General features: G+C 42.6%; 1 protein-coding gene across 1 annotated transcript; it reads left to right on the plus strand.

The window, feature by feature from the left end:
- The first annotated feature begins 1662 nt into the window (after nucleotides 1-1662).
- On the plus strand, nucleotides 1663-18814 carry klhdc8a (kelch domain containing 8A). Its single transcript, XM_008300608.1, has 7 exons — nucleotides 1663-1833; nucleotides 2266-2476; nucleotides 4713-4877; nucleotides 4965-5183; nucleotides 14334-14435; nucleotides 15230-15378; nucleotides 18761-18814. Exons 1-7 carry the CDS (start codon nucleotides 1669-1671, stop codon nucleotides 18812-18814), a joined length of 1065 nt encoding a protein of 354 aa, XP_008298830.1. The 5' UTR covers nucleotides 1663-1668.
- The last annotated feature ends 226 nt before the right edge of the window (nucleotides 18815-19040 follow it).

Consider the following 19040-nt stretch of genomic DNA (forward strand, 5'->3'; position numbering starts at 1 on the left):
ATGAAATGTATGCATCCAAAATCCGTATTTGAAATCATGCAACGAGAGTTTCACACCTTTAGAATATCTTCACATTCATACTTTTTTGAAAAACACAAGTCAGTAACTACCGCAGCTTGAATCTGCTGCCATGAGTCTCAAATGCAATTTTATCGCTCACAAATGTCAAGCTCGCCATCCTCTCAAAATTGCGCCACATATCTTTGTGAAATGTCAAAAGAGTTCATTTGGGCGCCTGGATGGATCAACAACAACTCCAGCTTCCTCGTCCCATTTCATAAACATTACTCCTCTCTCTAATCTGTGTTGTTAGTCTGCTGTTAGTCTGTCAAGTAGGGGCTAAATCTAAAATGTAAGTTTAATGACAGATATATAAGGGAAGTGTTAAGAGGGAAATGTTTTTCTACCTTTCTAGAGGATCCTCAAAATGTTTTATGGGTTAAGTTGAAAATATGGGCGGGAATGTGGTTGAAAATACCAATTAAATGTGAATAATAAGACAAAATCAGATTGTGCATATGGCTAAAAATTAAACAAAGAAGCAACACAATGAGGTCCTCAAACTTAATTCTTAGTTGGATAGTGAACAGCATGAAACTTCTACGTCAGTCAAACGTAGTGAGCGATGCAGAAAAAACAACAAACCTATATGCCATCTCAAAATCACGTATCAAAAGAGTTCCCAAAGTAAAACGTCACAATACGTCAATTTAAGTGTCTCTCCTGAAAAGCCACCAATCCCCCGACAAACAAGCAAAACAGCAATTTGTCTAATTAGCCACAAAACAGAGTGTCAAGTTGTTTATGATATGACAAGCATTGCCGTCCCACCCCTCGGCGGAAAAAGCTTTTATACAGAAAATTAGTCATGAACGATCTGATGCTTGTCATTGAGCTCCGTGGTAATCGTATCGTTTGTGGTTTGTGCTGTTTTGTACATATTTACTTGTTGAATTGTGCTCGTTTGTATATGGACAAGCATTGACAGAAGAGCATCGGCTGTAAATGCTGTAGAATTGGGCGCTATGTGACCTCATTAAAAAAAAATAAGAATCCTGTGGTGTGTTCATGATACGATTGATCATATCGTCATGTGGGGAGTTTGGAGTTGCAGTCAAGGCTTTGAGCTGTTTGTTGTTCTCCCTGTATAATGCCAGAGAGCAGAACAATGTAATGAGATGGTCGATGATGGTTTAAATGTTAAAGGTGTGTCTTTATCGTTTCACAGGATTTAAGAACTAGATTTTTCCAGAAATGTAGTAAAAACGAAAGTACAAGTACAGTCCTTAGATATTACAGGATATTTCTAGTGATGCACTCTGAAGCCTCCTAATTTTTAGTCACTGTAATCTACTGGTAACAGCTTGTAAGCTGCTGTGATTTACATTTTCATGCTCTGCTCTGTATGACAAAGCTACGTCCATTCTCGTCTCATCATCTTCCTTTCTTTTATTTCCCAGGGTCCAATCAGAGGAGGAGCTTCAGCCAGCTATCTAACTGATGTGACTCCCACCGCTTGCGTCCAGTTCACGTCTCCAATCTAATACAGAACCTCCAACTCTCCATCTTCCCCTGACTGGTCCACCCCCGAAACTTCCCCTACTGCTGGCCTCAGCCTCCCCATTGCCCTCCCCAGCCTTGGCGAGTCTACCCTGTGGAGCTGAGGCCATGGCGGTGCCTGGTGCCCACGAGTTCCACTGGCAGAGCCTGGCCCGACTGCCCAGCGGCCGCGTCTACCACACTCTGTGTGAGGTGGGGGGCCAGATGTACATGCTGGGGGGCTGCGATGCTGCGGGGAGGCCATGCCAGGCCCTGGAGCTCTACTCCCCTGAGGTGTGACACAAATGGAGTCCTGAACCTGTTACTAGTTAATTTAGCACAAGCTCACTGTAAAATGTCAGTAATGTAGTGAATACGCTGAAAACTGAAATCACGCTAGAACTTGATTTATTTAAACATAAATAAGATTTAAGCCCCTTGAAGACGCCGTCACAAATCAGCTTATTGGAGCTTAAATTGGAGATAAACCAGCTGTGTATATATAAAGCAAACCCAGCACTGAAGAGCTGCACCAAATAAGGAGAGTAAAATAGCCTCAAAGAAACATCTGCTCTGTCCTGTACGATACGAAGTGTTTCTCACAGACAAGCTACAGACGACGATCTGTTGATGCTTTTATTTTGAGCACAGATTTAAATGAGTTTAGTCACAAAGTGTCGGCAGATGTTTTGACAGCTGACGTGTCCTTCTGTTCCCTGTTTGCAGGGGGACCGCTGGCTAAGCCTGCCCCCCATGCCCAGCCCTCGTGCTGGTGCAGCCGTGGCAGTGCTGGGAAAGCAGATACTGGTTGTGGGGGGAGTGGGAGAAGACCAGAGTCCTCTGAAGGTGGTGGAGATGTTCAACACAGAGGAAGGGAGGTGGAGGAAGAGGAGCGCTCTTCGCGAGGCGCTGATGGGTGTATCCATCACGGTGAAAGGTATGGATTATGACATATTGACTATTACCATGTTTTAGTGGTGCATAAACACGACCCAGGATTTTAAATTGACTCGTCCTGTAACAGCCAGACCTCCAGGTTCACCTCAGTGAGGCATTAACGAGACTGGAAAGATGTGGATACCTCAAACATAATTAGCCATGTGGGTTAAAACTCCTAAAAACTGTCCAGAAAAACAGTTTATTTGCAGCTTGTGAAAGAAACACCCCCTCCATCATCTTAAAATAAGAAAATAAGTCCACTACCCTCTCATGGTGTTTCATTAAGTAGCTCCTTTAATCGAGTGCTTAAAAATATCAAGCCTAAACATGAGATTCGTTATGGATTATGGCAAATATATTTCCTAGGCAGCAGGATGTGTACTACATTATTCATCAGGACTGGATGAAAAAGGAAAGTCGTATGTGGGAGAGAGAAGCCATCAACAAGTGCTTAAACAGAAAGGTTCTGGAGCATTAGCTCAGTGATGATTTCTAAGCTTTCTATGTTTTTACTATAACATCTCTGTGGGGACGAACACTTGTGTTATATTTAAACAGGCTAACATTTGATCATCTTTGAAATGGTGCCTACAGATAAAGGTGATGTACTCAAATAAATGACACATAAACTGGCATTTTTCAGTAATGTTTATCGTTTTAAATGTGTCATAATGCAAAAAATAAAAAACATTGTGTAGCTGGAGAAATGTTGTGCATGTGTTCAGGCTGAACAATTAGCTATGTGAGGTGTGGATATTGAGTAATGAGACACATTTTGTGGTTGTATTTAATTTTATACGAGCAGATTGAAAAATGAGGGTGTGCTTGTGCTGCCTATAGACTGTACGTGTCCTACATGGTTCAGGCCGCTGATATAAGCCCGGTTTTAATATTTAATGAGCACACTTTGTACATTCGTCTGAGTTTAAACTCACATGTAAGTGCTTTCACAAATTCATGCCGTCGTCTTTGTGCGACAGTCACACTTGTGATGGTGTCTCGTGGGGTAATGCTCTATCACATTTTAATCTGTTCCGCAGCAAGCTTGACTGTAAAATCCTATCTTTAAATAGATATTTAACTGTTCAGCTGTAATATTAGCGTTATTACCAACACAACAGAGGACTTGAAAACATGTTTCTTGGTGATAAAAAAAATGCAGCATTAATTTTACTGTTAAAAAAAAAGACCAAAACATTACTGGAGTGTAAATAGTCAGAGTAACTGCACTGTGAACTTCAAACCATCCCTTAAGTACAATTTCATTTTAACCAAGAAGCCGTAGGTAAGTTTGCCTGTCTGATGTCAATGGAGCAATTTATGTGTTCTGATTTATTCTCACATTTTGCAGTCAGTATCAGAGAGCTTCTCTCCGACCGTGGATGAGTTTGTGTTCAGCGGTGCATCTGTCAGTGTCTGCTGGAACATAGATAGATGCTGTATACGCAGACTTATTGGTCATATATAGGCTTCGTCATACTGCTCACTCCATCTCCCTGACCAGTCTTCGATCCGCGGCCCTTTGCTCGCAGTTTCATCCCCAAACTCATACCCAGCAACTGAAAACGAGACAAATAGTCTGACAAAACTATCAATAGAGCCAGATTAAAACAAATATGGTATTTTGGAATAGATAGTCAGTCACAGAATTGACTACACAATGCAGTTTTATTGACATTTTTAGGATCGTTATTTTCCAGATATTAGATAATGAACGTCAGGTAATGAGCCATTCTTTTCCCCCAAAATGAATATAAAGTGTTTTGGAAACTGGTTATTTATGCTGGTAATGTAGATGCTTTGAGGTTAGAATCTGAAGAAGGTTGCTTCATATGAAAACACTTATAATGTAATATCATAATAAAAATGCAGATTGTTTCCCTGCAGCTCTTTGCCTCTTCACTCTGATAATTAACGCTGCATTTTCTCTTGTTCCAACACTCTCCTCCACTTCCATTCTTATGCTGGAGGTGTCATGCCAAAGTGCCAGACATGGACTGCTGCATTTCTATTCTGCTGCTGTACTCCCTGTTCCTACCATGTCTGTCACAGTCTCTTGCCTTGTCACAAGCCGACTTCTCGTCCAACTCTGTGTGCTGCCCTGCAAATTTTCAGCACTTCATAAACTAAAGTGCCAGTGAGGTGCTGCCATTAACTGGGATCTGCTGGAATGATGAACACTGCGGCTTTACCATGCAAGCCACATATGGTAATACACCTGTCTCTGTGTGCAGATGGTCGGGCTCTGGCTGTAGGGGGAATGGGTGCTGACCTGCTCCCTCGCAGCATCCTGCAGCAGTATGACCTTCGAAAAGATGTATGGGCGCTACTTCCTCCTATGCCGACGCCACGCTACGATGCCAACACCCATCTGCTGGGCAACAAGCTGTATGTTGCAGGTACGAACAGACCAAGGTGACTGTTCTCACTGCGCTTTTTGTGTTTCACTATTAAGCATATCAAAGAGTGATTTTATTTGCTTGAAGGCGGCCGTCAGTGTAAGCGACCGGTGAAGGCCTTTGAGGTATACGACACTGAGACACGCTCCTGGACTACGCTACCCATGATGCCATGTAAACGTTCGTATGGAGGTGTGATATGGGACTCGGCTGGGAGGCTATGTCTGCTAGGAGGACTGCGGCAGGGCGGGGGACACCAAAGCTCCAAGTTCACCAAGAACGTCAATATTTTTGACACCAACCAAGGTACGGAAACATATACACCCCTGTCTGTCTTTTTCTGTACATCTGAATATTTAGACAAAAACGTAAGTAAAAAAGTTTATTCACACTTGCCAGCACAAAGTCACAAAGAAAACCAACAGAAGCCCATAAAGACAACAAAAAGAGAGAAAATAAAAAAGGAAGCAACAGCAGATCCAAGGTAGCTCAATAAATAGTCATATTAAAAGTAATTACAGCATACAGATTAAAAACCTAGAACATAACAGGTGGGACAAAAGCATCAACTTAGACAACATGATGAAGGTTTACAGGTAGGACCAGGGTTGGGCTGCCTGTCTTTGTACAGCTCTGTATGCAACAACAAGAATCTTAAAATGAATCCTGAACCTAACTGGAGCCGATGTAGAGAGTATAAATCGGGAGTGATGTGTGACGTCCTGCTGGATATCGTTAGCAGCCTCTCAGCAGCTGCTAGGCTAATTATAGACGAGCTAAAGAGGACTTGTTGAGGTGAAAAGGGGAATTACAACAGCTAAAACAGGATGAAATAAAAGCAAGAATTATCATTTCTAACACAGGCTGTGATACAGCGGACCTGAGTCTGGCAGTGTTTCTCAAATGAAAGACACACGTGAGTAATATTGAACTGATTTGTTTTTCAAAGTGCATAGACTGGGACCCAAAACACAGAGCCACCTTAGAGGCTGTAACGTCTGAACCAACAATGAGAACCTCAGTTTTGTCCACATTAAGCTGCAGCTAATTGTTTAGTTGATCATCCAGTCCTTAGCAGCTTGCAGACAACTATGCAACATTATCAGTTTGTCTGTTTCCTCAGCTTTGAATGAAACACACAGCTGGATGTCGTCAGCATAGTAGTGGTACGAGATACCTTCAAATCCTCGAATAAAAGACGCAGGACGTTACTTGAACGAGGAGCAAGAACAAGGACAAACGGTCAAGAGAGGTGGAGGACTTTAAAAGGCATCTATATACACCAGGGGTGTCCAGTCCTGGTCCTGGAGGGCCACAGTCCTGCATGTTGTAGATGTTTCTCTCTTCCAACACACCTGATTCACATGATCAGGATCGTTATCAGGCCTTTGCAGAGCTTGATGAGGAGCTGATCATTTGAATCAGGTGTGTTGGAAGACATCTAAACATCTAAAACATGCAGGACTGTGGCCCTCCAGGACCAGGATTGGACACCCCTGATATACACATAATGAGTCAGGAGCACTGATGTCAGCCAACAAGGCAGCATCCACAGACGTAAACAATGACTGCTGGGCTACATTAGTAAATGACACTGGCTTTCTCAAACATGTAGTGTTTACTGTCTGCTGTGTGTTATATTCAACAACACGGCCTCTAACATCCGTCATGTGTCCTGCTCCAACTGATGCATCCAGTTGGGCTGACATTGTTCATAATAGCACCACAGGTTAAACACCTCCTGACTTCATTTTCATAATGCGCAGACATGACATTGATCTTGTCTTGTCATATCACTCTCCTTAGTAATGACTGGCATTCTTCCCAGAAGTTTCCCATTATTACATTCATAAAAGACCAGTCTTTGAAGTCACTAATGCATTTTTTTATTTTGTCACTGACACTATCCACCTTTATTTTGATCCCGCTGTCATACAAAACAGCCTTTAGCATCAACCTCACGGTGGAGATAAGAGGTGTTTTCCTCCAGCAGGCTCGTTCTCCTCTCAATTCTGTTCACACTCTGCGTCCCACGACTGAATGAGATGACTTTCCCCTCTATCTGGCAAAGACACCCCAGAGTAACAGGTGAACAAATTGCGAAGGGACCGGAAGGGAGGGAAAAAAGGGAGAGCAAAAATCAATAAGTCATTTTAGACAACTGGATATGTGGTCACACTTCAGGGTTGGTCGAATGAAACCCAAATAAAGCAGCAGGACATGGGAGCGATAATGTTAATGTATGATAATGGGGAGAAAGTTTGCCGTGTGCGTGTGTTGAGAGATAGAGGACGAAAGATGAAAAGAAAACCGACACACAAACAAAAGCCCACATGTGCACATACAGATGCACGCACACACACGTACACACTTGGACGGGGTCGGCAGCCGTACCCCATTCCTCCAATCTAATCTTGGCGGAGATGAGATGGGAGATGAGCTGCTGAGGGAGGGTTGGAGATGAGGAGCGCTTTAAATTACAAGATCCAGAAACAGATTGCTTTATTATCTATCTGCAGCAATATCGCTCCGCACGTACACACAGTCATGCAATCTGCTGTCACACAGCGATATTCTATTACTGTTCCATTCCATATCTCCAGTATTAAGACGCACGGCTGTTAGCGAGTGTTGCATCGTCGGCAGGCTGCAACAGGTACACGGAAAACACAAAGAACAGAGCTGTGACCAGAGAATAACGCATTTGGACTTCAGAAAATTGCTTAAAAGGTTCAGTTCACCCAAATTACCAAAGTAATATCTTTGTCGTCCAGCGGTATCTTGCCATTGAGACGGTTCGTGGGGGTTTACTCCAGTCTAGGTTTTATCAGTTTTTGCCTTCAATAGTGTGAAGAAAATTCCATTCACCTCACTGCTGTATTGTGGTCGAGGCAGGAATCCCAGACAAACAGCTCAAAACTTGAACAAATAACAGCAAAACTGTGAGCACAGTTTGCCCATGTCCACCACAGCAGCTTCAACTCAGGGGCTTTGCTTGTATATCGACCTGAAGAGTTATTGTGCGACTGTTCCTGGCCCCTGAAAAAGTCCCTGCTCTGGAGGTTTCAATGACCTGGAAACTACTTGTTGGAGGTACACAAACACAAGCATGTTCGATATTGTAATGGTAATTTCTCAGTGAAAGCAATCCTTATTCAGTTTGGATGAAGCTCAATCTTCACTCATAGAGCTAGTTCAGTGTAATGGCAATTTCCTTAATGTCCTTTGATTGCCATTACTGAACAGGTGGAGCAGGAGTGGACCGACGCAGACCCAAAAACAGAATTTCCAGTCCATAAACTTGCCATTTAGTGGTTTAATGATATGCAAAGATGAAAATACAGGGGGTTTCTATAGCGAATGTGGTATATGTCCTGGTCCGTTTGCTGTTCTGATGCTGTTCTGATGAGACCTGAGTGCCCTCCCCCTCATTTAAACAATAAACAAACAATTGCTTTCTTACCAAATAAAATAGGACAGATTAAATGATTCCACTTTGCATGCTTTACACATACGCAGCTCTTCTCATCAGACCACATATGACCCCTACGTGGTGGTTATACTGAACACATAACATATGTGGACCACTGGCAGAGTGGATGTGCTGCAGAATGTATCTGTGCACTGGCTACACCTGCAGGACAGGTACGCCTACGATTGTGGCAAAACAAGACAATAAGCTTTTATTTTGATATTGTTCAGTTTTAGGATCATGCACAGCGAAGCTTCAAGCATTTCACAGATTAGAGGCTCTATAAAGGTATAAAGTTACCAAACAACTGGCAGCTACTGGCAGCACCCAGAGTGGATCCCTGTTTGATTCAGAGTCCTGCATACTGATAGTTGTTGTTTTTTTGTTGTTGTGCAACCATGATTTTACAACTTCCACTAACCTCCTATGTTGCTTGAGTGGCAAAAACCAGAGCTAAAGCATCCATGAGGTGACAAAAAAAATGCAATTTTGAACAGTAGGAATTAAGCTCTTGTGCACAAAAACACAAATAGAAGTTGGGAAATATGCCTCCAGTCTTTGTCATTTCAGACATTTGTTGCACAGCAGTAGATCCAAAAGGCAAAGGTGTGACTGTTAATGTCTCATATCAAACTTAACACAGCCCACCACCCGAAGGTCCACAGTTCTACCATTAGTTGTCTAAGAAATCATTTCAGATGGCTCTGGATGTCCAACAATGTGATCCTGTCCCTGAAAACGTCTGCCAACTTCACGGCGGCCTTCAGGAAGAGTGGGGCAACGTTACACAAACATCGGCAACCTCATTAACTGAGTGTCAAAAAGATGCGTGATGCAAACGGCGGACACACTTGTTAGTGGCTTGTGATTTCTGCTCTGTGACATCAGTCTCCATCTGCCCATTATTATTTTTACTTGCTCGTTTCATGACGTCCATGTCGAGATGCTGTGTGTTCAAACAACAACTTTGTTTAGAAAAAGGATGGAATTAGTTTAACTGTCACGTGCTGTCTTTACGTTTTTGTTCAGATCTTTACATCACTTCAGATGCAGTGGGAATGCAAACAGGATTGCATAAAAGGGACTTTTAGTCGTTTAGTTGGCTCCTTTTCCGGGGTGTAACAGAAAGCTGTCTGTACATTTTTATATTCCAAAAACAGATGTGTTCGTTAAAAAAAAGAAAAAAAACAGCCTACTGGAAGGTGTTGGAAATGATCTGGATTGCTTCCCTTAACTGATTTCTGCTGCCATCTGTACTCCTCACAGCTGCCAACAAAATATAGAAATAAGATTTTTCTTTTTGCCATCTACCTCAATTAATAGTATAATAAAATAGGATATTTACTTGAGCCCGAACTTCAAAAACAGTTGTCTGAACAGTCTCTAAATTACAGCTATGAGGCCCAGATGAATGTAAATCGACGTCTATGTGTCGATTTAAAATGTTTAATTCAGTTGCTTACTGTAATAAATCCTCATCTCGAGCAATTAATTCTGCTGTTTTTACTGCATCTAACAAAGCAACACTTTCATCAGTCCCGCTGAAGCACATTCAGTACAATCTAGCGCTAACAATAACCACAAATGATGCAGTGCCCCTGAGGCCGCACTGTAATGGTGTGTATTTGATTTATTTCTGTCTTGAGATGGTAAAAAATAGGTCTCGAGCACAACAAAGCAAACAGAATGAAGCAGAAATGAGAACAGAGCAAAAGTGGTCTGCCTTCTTGGGCTAATATATAATCAATAAAAATGCCACAACATCATAGTGAGATGCATTCTGTCCAAAAGGATCATCTCTGCGGTCAGCAGAGTCCAAGATTTCACAAGTGACAGACACAATCCATCAAAGACCAAGATCCAATCACCATCCTTTTCTAGTTTAAATCACGAGGGACAATTACAGAGGAGAGCTGTGGACGAAATCGCCACCACAAAGACTACAAAGCCCCGTCTTCAGAGAATTGCCTCATCTACTTCGTCCTATTGTCCCTCTCTCCGTCTGTACTCCCGCTCTCTTTAATTTCTCTGCGCTTCTGTCCCTTTATTCTCCTCTGCCGTCCACCACCAGAGCAGAATAATGCGCGCTGGTGTTTTCCCGGCGTCCCACAAAGAAAATCTTGGTGCGATGACTTGTGTAATCCCTTCAAAGAGCAGAGAAATCAGGCCTGCTGTTGCATCTCTATCTCAGAGGAGTGGATACCATCAGTCAGTCAATTGTAATTTCAGGCAACAATTAGCCTGTGACACTAAACCAACTGTTTGAAACCAAGCCATTATTCTTCATAGACTGTTGCATGATTTCAGTATCTGGAATGAAGTGAAATATAAAAATCAGATACATGAGGTTTTTTATGGAAACACCATTTCGTGGTTTTTATTTTTAGCACCTTTTTTCTTGGCTTGAATGCTAAAGCGGAGGTGAGAACCAACCACTGCGCTACACAAGCTAAATGCTAACAACAACATGCAATGCAAGTACGCTGATCCTTACTTTCAGTTCATTTCCAGTTCCAGTTTTGATTCGTCTAAGAGAGTTATGCAGTCTATTTTAGTTAAATGGATGTGGTGTGTTATTTTTCTGGTAGGACTGGACTTGATGAAATATGATGAAATATCACCACGTCTGTTACAACTCACTCTGAGGGGAACTCCAACGTCTGCACCAAATTTCATGGCAATTCAAGAGTTGTTGAGATATTCAAGTGTGGTTCAAAGTGGTGGACGGATCAGCTGACCGAGCTGGCTGCACCAGATGGCCTTGACTTCAAACTTTTAAAGTGTTCTCCAGATCACTACATTAACTCGGTCCTACATAGAGATAAGCTGTTACCAACTATCACGACCCAGAGCGAAGAGAAAAGAAAATGCATCTTGTGGACTATCAAATAATCAATACAGAAGAAACTAAACCAACACTCCATGCTAGCTTTTGGGACACCAGTTTTCAACATTGCTGATGCATTTCGGTAGTATAGCCTCGTTCTTGATTGCTGAGAGTCATTGAACTGCACAGACTGATGATATACGAGAGTAAATTACACAAAGACGAGAGAATTTTCCTCCGAGAAGAAAAGCGAGCAGAGTGGACGGCCAGCTGTAATCTGTATTCTGTTCCTTCAGTGTAGCTAAAGAGAAACACAGCTCTTCATTACACACTGCTGCAAGACAGGTAGACTCACCATCTGGCTTCTTATCTCTTTTTCATTCTCTCTACTTCTTCTGTTTGCTTCTCTCGACCCTCTTCTCTCTACGTCTCGTTTAAGAAAAATAAATTAGAAAGAAATAGACAAATACTAAAGAGAGAAAGAGATGAAAAGACAAACAGGACTGTGAGAATTGAGGGGAAATAAGTATGAATAAGATAAGAGCAAGAGAGAGACAAAGAAAGAAGAGATAGACAAAGGCAGAGTAAGACTCTCTTTCTCTTGTTCCGTCTCTATCTTTCTTATTCTCTCTCGCTCCCTAATGAAGTTATCTTTCTTCTTCTGTCACTTTTTTCCTGTGTGGGTTTTTTCTCCTCAGATAAACAAGACTTGGCAGCAACAAAGTCTGAAAGTAGAAAGAAAACTTTGTGCAGAATCTGTTGGGGGAAGAGAAACATTATTCTGATGGCTATGTTTTCATGTCCCTCAATATCAAATAGAGTTTTTATCACCTGGAGTGCTTCGGCTCTCACTTGTATTCCGACGACATCCGAGAGGTTTTCAGACGACGCTGTCAGTTTTAAGTACGAGGTAATTAAGGAGTTAAATTAAAACTGTAAAGTCTTACTAACCTGTGGATCGTGGTTCATGTTGTTTTAACATTTGAGGATTAAAGCTGCTAATACATGTTTTGATAGTGAACAAAAAGTAGCCCCTGTTCATTAGTGAGCTTCTTGATGAGAACAACTGCACGTGCCACAGATGGTTTTTGAACAGCAAACACACTGACGGCACATGTGCTCCAAAAGTAAACTTGCTTCATGCTTCGTATGTCCGTCATGATTATTGCACTGAATTCTGCATCCTTATTGTGTGGTTGCACTACCACAGAAATGATAAATCACATTTTTAAAACGCTTCCATCCATCCATCCATCCATCTTCTATCCATTCATCCTCTATCCATCCATGTGGGAGGAAGCTGGAGAACCCGGAGAGAACCCACGCTGCACAGGGAGAACATGCAAACTCCATGCAGAAAGATTCCGGTGTCCTCACTGGGACGCGAACCAGCGACCTTCTAGCTGCGAGGCAACGATACCACCTTGCAGCCCCCATTTAGCATTTAAAACGTTATTTAACTGATTAAAAATGTATTAACCAGTAAGGCAGAAGACAAAGGATGTGCAAACGTGTTGTAGATAAGCTGGTTGGCGCCACAAGATAGAACCTTTTACTGCTTAATGAGATGGAAGACTTCGGTTCATTTGTTTGCCACTGTAGCAAACAAAGGAGGCGTCCACTCCAACTACAGTCCACAAGTAGAAAGAATTGTGGGGGTTTAGCCAGCAAAGGACCACCATGACAGAGACATTGGTGGCTGTTAATGCATTCCAGCCAGCGCTCACCTAACTGTACGGAGCCAGAGGTTAATAGGACACCACTTCTATACTTGAGTGGTTAGTGCAATTAAACTGTTGTGTTGGTGAACGTCCGTGGCTTAAAATATCTTCATCAGTGTGTGGAATATTGTTCTGTACCTGCAGTTGTGATGTTGCCGAAAACATATCAACATTTACATCCCCAGCTTGCATACACACACACTTGTTTACTCTTTCTTTTTCATGTTGTTCAGCTGAATACAACAGACAAAGCAGCTCCTGTTCTTGCTGTGAGATGGTTGGTTGAAGTCAGGTCAGACAGGGTTGGAGTCAGTCTGACCTCCCTGTTGTCTTGTGTAGCTGCTCAGCCGATGTGTGCGTAAGAGAAAAGCTCATTCATGTCTCCACCATCCAGAGGCAGCAGCTACATGTATTGCAAACTGAGGCAGATCTCGTAAACTTTGCAGTTCGTAGCATTTCTCACTTGATGTTTTTTTTTATTTTTTAATAAAATCCCAGTCCTCATGTACACAGTATAACCTAGTTTAAGCTAACGAGAGCGTTTCTGTGACCGCAGCAGTAAACAAACTTTGCATCTGTGGAGCAATGTGTATCACTGTGTTTACTGCACTGAAGAAAGACAATAGTAGATGCAACCTTTGGATGACTCACAGAGCAAAGAGAATCCTGGTCAGCGTGACTGACTGGTTTCATTTCTGTTGCATTAAGAACTTTCAAGTGACACATAAAAACAACAATACGTGAAACTGCACCGACCAAGTTCTGGGCCACAAATCAGAATCAATGTGCTACAAACTTGTAATAATGCATTAAAATAAATTCTGCTCGAGGCTGTAATGAACTATTGACCACCGGGCCGCCCTCCACCCTCCACCCAAAGCAAAGCACACGGGCTACAAACAAAACCACTCACACCGCTGCCTACATTTTTGTCTCACAGTGTAACATAATGAAGGCAGCTGATGATTAAAATGTGATTTGCAACAAGTTTTAAAATGATCTTTTCCATCCACTCATCACCGTCTGATTCTAATATTCAGTGAGGTTCAGTTTAGCCAACAGGCTGACTACATTAGTATCTCCACATTCTCTTGTTCCCAGTAGTAGTTTGACCTTCCCATCCCCTCCCTCTCTCTCTGTCTGCAGTCTGTATTTGTTATAACCTTTGTGCGCCCTTGCCAGGTGTGTGTGTGTGTGTGTGTGTGTGTGTGTGTGTGTGTGTGTGTGTGTCTGCTGGACATGTCCTGGCTACAGCTGCCTTGTGGGTGACCTGTTTGTGCAGGTCACACTCTGAAAACTCAGCAGCATCCTGTCCGGCTGAAGGTGGACTGCGGTGCCCCCCGGAATTCACCTCAGCTGCTTTATAAACTCATGCACATACAAGCACACTCAGTTGCTCACTCCAGCTGTCATTTGTTATCCTTCTTCTTCCTCAGGCGCCTGGTTGAAGTCAGAGGAGACCGTGGCCATGAAAACAAAGAGGGCTGACTTTGCTGCTGCCTTCCTGCGTGGCCGGATGGTGGTCGCAGGAGGACTCGGTAAGAGAGGATGAAACATTAACACGATTCTGCTGAGCAATTTTGTTCTCTGCGCACCTGGCTTGTGTTTAGATTAGGGTTTAGTAAGTGACACTCTGGGTCATGTTTCAGAGTTAAATTCGATATTTGCAAAGAAAAGAAATCCAGAACATTCAAGAGCGACTTTTGATTAAATGTTCTGTCTGTTATTCTTTATGATTAATCGCTGGTTTAATCAGGGCTTTACTTGATGGTGTAGGTAGTCTGAGTTAAGGGTGCAAAACTATTTCCTGGATACGCAACAGCATTATTAATTAACAATTGAGTAATTGTTGGTATAAAATAAATATCATATCATAAGCTGAGATAGCTATCTTTAATTACAAGCGTGACAGTCACCGTAAAAACAGCTTAACTGCAGTAGCCACTCCACTGTAGGCACCACTTAGGTACATTTATTTTGAATATGTAAGCTCTGGCCGGAAGCCATTAATCAGCACAGAGGTCTTGTCATGGTGGTCCCTTGCTAGCCAAACCGCCACAGTGCTGCTTGTAGTCCGAGTGGTCACCACAGTATTAAACACTTCCATCTCTTTTAACTGTAAGAGCTCATGTACAATACATTTTCTGACATGCATGTCCTTCATTAGTTGTTGATCATGAAGCTAAATGTAATTTTTATGCCTTTATGTTGGATTTCCTGTAGCATATGAGCTTCCCTCTAAAGAATCTCCTGCAAAGCAGCAAGTATAACAAGACATATGTTCTAAGGCTTTGATAAATGTGTGTGTCTTTATGTGTCCTACATTCTTTAGGTCATGAGCCCTCAGCTCTGGACACAGTGGAGGCCTTTCATCCTCAGAGGAAGAAGTGGGAAAGGATGGCTCCCATGACCTTCCCCAGATGTTCCACCTCTTCCATCGTCATCAGAGATCGCCTCCTGGTGGTAGGAGGAGTCAACCAGGTACGTCAAGGTTCAGTGTAACTGTAAAGGTCACGCAGAGTCTCTCACTCTGCCAGCCAAACGGGTCTCTTAGTATCCGTGGCGACAGATGCTCACCCTTATGAGCGACCCACAGTTCACCTGTTTTATACACCCTCAGCCTTATTGGTGCAGCAGGGATTTCATGCAGAGCAACACTCATGTATGTGTTTTCTACCTGCTTTCTGCATGTCTGTCCCATCAGGGTGAAGCCAGTGGGAATCTGAGCTGGTTTTACATACAAAAGCTGCAAGAAGGCTACTAGTACTGTCTCTACTGATAAATACAACAGCAACACTGTCAGACTCACAGTTTAAGAAAGGATCGAAATATATACAGGATAGGATAGTTACTTTATTGATCCTTTAACAGGAAACTACAACCCCACAAGACACCCAACACTGAAGGCACACATAAAACATACAGCAGAAGCAGAGGAATCCGATTATACATCAAAACCTGGCACCTTTTTTTTTGTTTTTTATTTAGGCTGACTTAAGTGACATTGTCTGAGGACATTTTTTCATATTTCACACAGCTCCCCCTGGACAGCCAATCTGAATCTCCACCCTAAGCCCTAATCACTCCAACCTCACAGAGTGAGTTTGGGTCAGAATCTGCAAAGGTTCCCTCTAGTATAAACAGGAACAGGACAGACTGGTTGCAACTTCTGTGCTCTTTTGCTTACAGAGTTTCTAATTCACGTTCCTGGGCCTTCCCTGTTAAGCCAATGTTTAATGCACGATGCTATGAACTATGGGTAACTCCCTCTGCTAAAGTCTGCAGAAATGCAGACTTGGTAAGTGAGCATAGAGAGCTCCAAACGTCTGTAAGGGAGCCCTCATGCATTTGACAATTTGACAGTGGGACAACCCGAAGCCCTCACAAACCAAGCGGGAGTGCACCTCAAAGTCTACGTGTCCATGCGGTGGTACTCAGCAGCACCTCTAAACAGACTTTCACGTATAAAATCTGTGGAGTTCCCCTGAAAGTACAGACTTAAAAAAGCATTTTGTAAGAAAATGTGACAAAACAGGACACCTTTGTTGTCTGTAGTTGTACAACTGAACTCAAATGTACAGACAGGAGCAGTGATAGCTCGTCTTTCAAGCATGAAAGCAGGATACGGCTTTTGTTGTCAACACTAGTTAACACCATATTCAATATAAATGGTCTACAAGCTGCAGCGCACCTTTACACAGAACTCCAACACCTGGGCTGTATTTACAATGTAGTGATTTATAACTGATTGAAACATGCATTTTAATGTAGTTTTAGTTGAGTAGTAATCCACCACATCAGCTCTAGTCCCGGCTGTAGCTCTTTTTTCAGTGTGAAGAATTTATTTCTTTCATCTCTAGTCTCTGAGATTATATATCGACTCTCCAAACTCTAAATTAGTCACAGTTAGGGTTCGGCTGCCACATGCTGCCTGATACGTATCAGAAAACAATATTTGCTGAAATCCAACCAAATGTGCGCTGTTCATCACCGTGGACTGGATCGAAAAGGGAAAGTATCCAAAGAAGCAGATTGCTCTTTAGAGTTTTAATCAGTTTATCGGATCTTGTATGAAGGAAATAGGATCTGATCAATAATCATTTGCTCACTTGCGCTGGCGACTGCAGCTGATGCACAAGAAGCTGCGCTGTGAAGAGTGCGTTAAGGATGTTGTACGAAACGGTGTCCTCGACATATGGAAACAAGGACACAGCGTCAATAAAACAAAAAAAACAGCAGCACCTGAAACCAGGCCCGGCACAGCTTCAGTCCTTTTAGAACCTGCAGTTCTTGTCTCAACTACACCACCTGTCAGTGAGACGAGCAACAGCAGCAACACGTACACAGAAATTCAGATTTGTGTCACAGCCAGGGCAGAAGATTGGGGAAAACCGAGATCAGAAAAATAAAAATGCATCAGGAAGTTTAGTTTGCACAGTTGCCAAGTAAATGCAGATGTTCAGAATGTGCACAGAATCACAAACCAATCTGCTGATGAGGACCACACAACACTGCTGAAAGGTTTGTGTGAAGATCTGTCACCTTCTACAACAGCAGACCAGGTCCTCGCCAGGATTTCAGCAGCATTAGCAGCGAAGACGATGGTAGACTGCATCGGTGCTTGTTGTTAAATATTTTCCTGCTACATAGCCTTGAACACAACATAACGACCCAGTTTGCAGCGTAGTTTTAACGGGCCAGTACTGGTATTTATCTGATGTCACTTGTCTGATGACGAAGTGACTGAAAAAGTATATGAAGCACAGTTTGTATCAGTCAACTGATCAGACTTCATTCATAGCTCTTTTTATATGAATAGAATGTAATACCAACAGAACAAGCAGGAAGAGGAAAAACTACCAAGAAGAAACCTCCGACAGAACCAGACTCAGGGAGGCTCCACTGGTTCCAGTGAGCAGTCTAGACCCACAGCAGCATAACCAGTGGGTTTTATCAAAGAATCAAACTATAAGCCCAGTCCTACAAGTGGAGACGGTTCCTGCCTCCTGAACCCAAACTGCTGCTTTTGGAAAGTTTAGGAACCCCCAAGTCAGCCTGAGAAAAGTGCTCTGTTCGGATAACACGGTACAATAAGGTGCTGAAGATTAGCTGGAGCTCGGTCATTAACGATTGTGATTTTACAGGAAGTCAATGAAGACTAATGGTCTCTGATTCCTCTCAGAACTCCGGCTGCAGCGTTTTGGACCAACTGGAGGTTTCATAAACTGATACAGAGATGAATTCAATCTGATGGTGTCTGCTTTACATTTTCTTTTACTGTCTATGTGATATTATATCTATAAATGTCATGTCGCCGGCATTGTGTTCTCTGCTGTTGAGACGAACGTCGCTCGTTGAAATTTCTCTTGTCTGCTTCCTGTCTGACGCGTTGCCTAGGAAACGCAAAGCTCAGGATTTACTGTGGTTTTTTTTGTATTATGTTACATGGAACCTTGATTAAAATTGATTATAAATGTTAACTGATGGATGTTTTTAGTGTGATTATGAGCTGCATTTTGTTGTTTATGGTGTCGGCAACATACAACCCTTAAGTTTTGTATGTGACATGATTGTGTTGGACAGAACATAAGGGACGGAGCTTAACGTTTTTAAAATTGGGACACCTCAGACAACAATATTGTTCTTATATAAAGGCCACTGTAAATGGAAAAAAAGAAGTTCTTTTGTTTTTCGTTAATCCCTTGCATAGATTAGCGATGCATGAAGTATGGTTGCTATGGTGATCGCCTGCTAGAGTTATAATATAATGTGACAAATCTGATGTAGATTTTAAACAGGGACTCTGTGTATTGAAGGTAATAAATCTATTGCCACTCTTCTTCTTGATTCCCGCCTCCTTCAGGTTCCCAGCTCGGCCCACGAGATCCTTTACGTCAAAGAAGAGGAGTATCTGTAGCCCGCCGTGAGCGACACCAGACGGCTGAACAGTGATTCCTCCTTCCTCCTTTCTGAACTACACTCCTGAATCAGACTGAAGCGCAATATTTAGGAAGCAATGAAAACACTTGAGAGCGACGGGTGAGAGTCTGAATGTCTCGTGTAAAAGATAACACTGCCCCCTGCTGGGTGTAAGCGACGGTGAGGCCCACATGTTAGCACTCTGCCTGTATGCACAACGGAGG

This window comes from Stegastes partitus, unplaced genomic scaffold (assembly GCF_000690725.1).
Source record: "Stegastes partitus isolate 25-593 unplaced genomic scaffold, Stegastes_partitus-1.0.2 Scaffold1565, whole genome shotgun sequence".
In the NCBI taxonomy this organism is placed as follows: domain Eukaryota; kingdom Metazoa; phylum Chordata; class Actinopteri; family Pomacentridae; genus Stegastes; species Stegastes partitus.